Here is a 1,568-nt window from a genome sequence, read left to right as displayed (position 1 = left end):
ACTTTCCAGATAGTGTCAGATATGCTAAGGAGGTGGAGTTCGTCCAGCTCACTCAAAGAGGGAAGTCTGTGACAGAATATGCTGAGAGGTTCAAACACCTCAGTCGCTTCTATACACTGCCGCTTGATGAGGAGTGGAGATGCAAAAAATTTGAGAACCGCCTCAGGGGAGACATTCGCTTGATGGTAGCCCCTCTCTCCATCAAGGACTTTGTTGCACTGGTGGAGAAGGCCAGAGTGATGGAAAAGATGAAAAATGAGGTGGAGGGCCAGCGATCTTAGCAGCCTCAGAGGATTGGTGGGCCATCTGGGTCCAAGCCCAAACATGACAAGCGGAGGAGACCATACGACAGACCTCACCATCAGCCTCAAGGATCCGGGGTTCTTCCTCCCCAGCAGGGTCGAGTCCACTGTTATATTTGTGGAGGTCCTCACCTGAGGAGTGCTTGCCCGCGCATGGAAGGCTATCGCAGATGCAACAACTGTGGCAAGGAGGGCCATTTTGGGAAGGACTGTCCCACCCTTACTAGGGCAGCAACACGCCCTCCAGTTCAGGCTTCTCACCAGCACCAGCGGAGAGATAGAGGCAACAGGCCTCAGGCGACAGGCAGGGTGTATGCCATGACCGGAGCAGAGGCTGCAGGCTCAGGTAATCTTGTTATAGGTCGATCCATGATAGCTGGTGAATCCTTGTGTGTACTATATGATTCTGGAGCGACACACTCCTTTGTGTCAATTGCTTGTGTAGAGTGTCTGGGTCTGTCGGTGCGCGAGCTGCAGTGTAAACTTGCAGTATCTACCCCGTCATCGGGTCTGGTCAGGACGTCGTCCTTATGTTCTAGGTGCCCAGTGGAGGTGGAGGGACACTGGTACAAGGTAAATCTAATCTGTCTACCTCTACAGGATTTGGAGGTAATCTTAGGGATGGATTGGCTCTCTGTCGATCGTATTCTGATAGATTGTCGGGAGAAAAGATTGTTGTTCCCCGACTCAGAGGAACTGGAGTTGGTGTCTCCTCAGGGAGTGGTGAAGGAGATCCAGAGTGGCGCGAAATGCTTCATAATCTTTGCCCGTATAGAGGTGGGAGAGAGAGGGAACTTCAATGATACCGGTAGTGCATGAGTTTGAAGACGTATTTTCGGATGAAGTACCGGGATTACCCCCAGTAGAGAAGTGGAGTTCTCTATTGATCTGGTGCCAGGGACGGGCCCGGTCTCGATGGGTCTGTATCGTATGGCTCTGGCAGAGTTAGTGGAAGTCAAGAAACAAATAGAGGAACTAATGGAGAAGTAGTTCATCCGACCCAGCACCTCGCCTTGGGGAGCACCATTGTTGGTGAAGAAGAAGGACAGGAGTTCGCGCATGTGTGTGGACTACAAGCAACTGAACAAGATGACGATCAAGAATAAGTATCCGCTCCCGAGAATCGACGACTTGATGGATCAGTTGCATGGATCATCAGTTTTCTCGAAGATAGATCTACGGTCAGAATACCATCAGATTCTGGTAATGGTTGATGATGTACAGAAGACGGCCTTCAGGTCCAGATATGGCCATTACGAGTATGTG

The 1,568-nt window shown here is 50.8% G+C and overlaps 1 protein-coding gene across 1 annotated transcript; it reads left to right on the top strand.

Moving 5' to 3' along the window:
• Window positions 1–455: 455 nt before the first annotated feature.
• Window positions 456–1,292, top strand: LOC146884144 (uncharacterized). Its single transcript, XM_085665867.1, has 2 exons — window positions 456–1,110; window positions 1,201–1,292. Exons 1-2 carry the CDS (start codon window positions 456–458, stop codon window positions 1,290–1,292), a joined length of 747 nt encoding a protein of 248 aa, XP_085521993.1.
• Window positions 1,293–1,568: the final 276 nt, after the last annotated feature.

Source organism: Vigna unguiculata, chromosome 8 (genome assembly GCF_037176805.1).
Source record: "Vigna unguiculata cultivar grain cowpea cultivar isolate G323 ecotype 2 chromosome 8, ASM3717680v1, whole genome shotgun sequence".
Lineage (NCBI taxonomy): Eukaryota > Viridiplantae > Streptophyta > Magnoliopsida > Fabales > Fabaceae > Vigna > Vigna unguiculata.
This window is presented reverse-complemented; position numbering and strand designations above follow the sequence as displayed.

Bases quoted from the DNA above. Each gene is read 5' to 3' on its own strand.
- LOC146884144 (XM_085665867.1), top strand. From the start codon at position 456: ATGGAAGGCTATCGCAGATGCAACAACTGTGGCAAGGAGGGCCATTTT. The intron at 1,111-1,200 runs GTAGTGCATGAG...ATCTGGTGCCAG, and splicing joins AGGGAACTTCAATGATACCG to GGACGGGCCCGGTCTCGATG.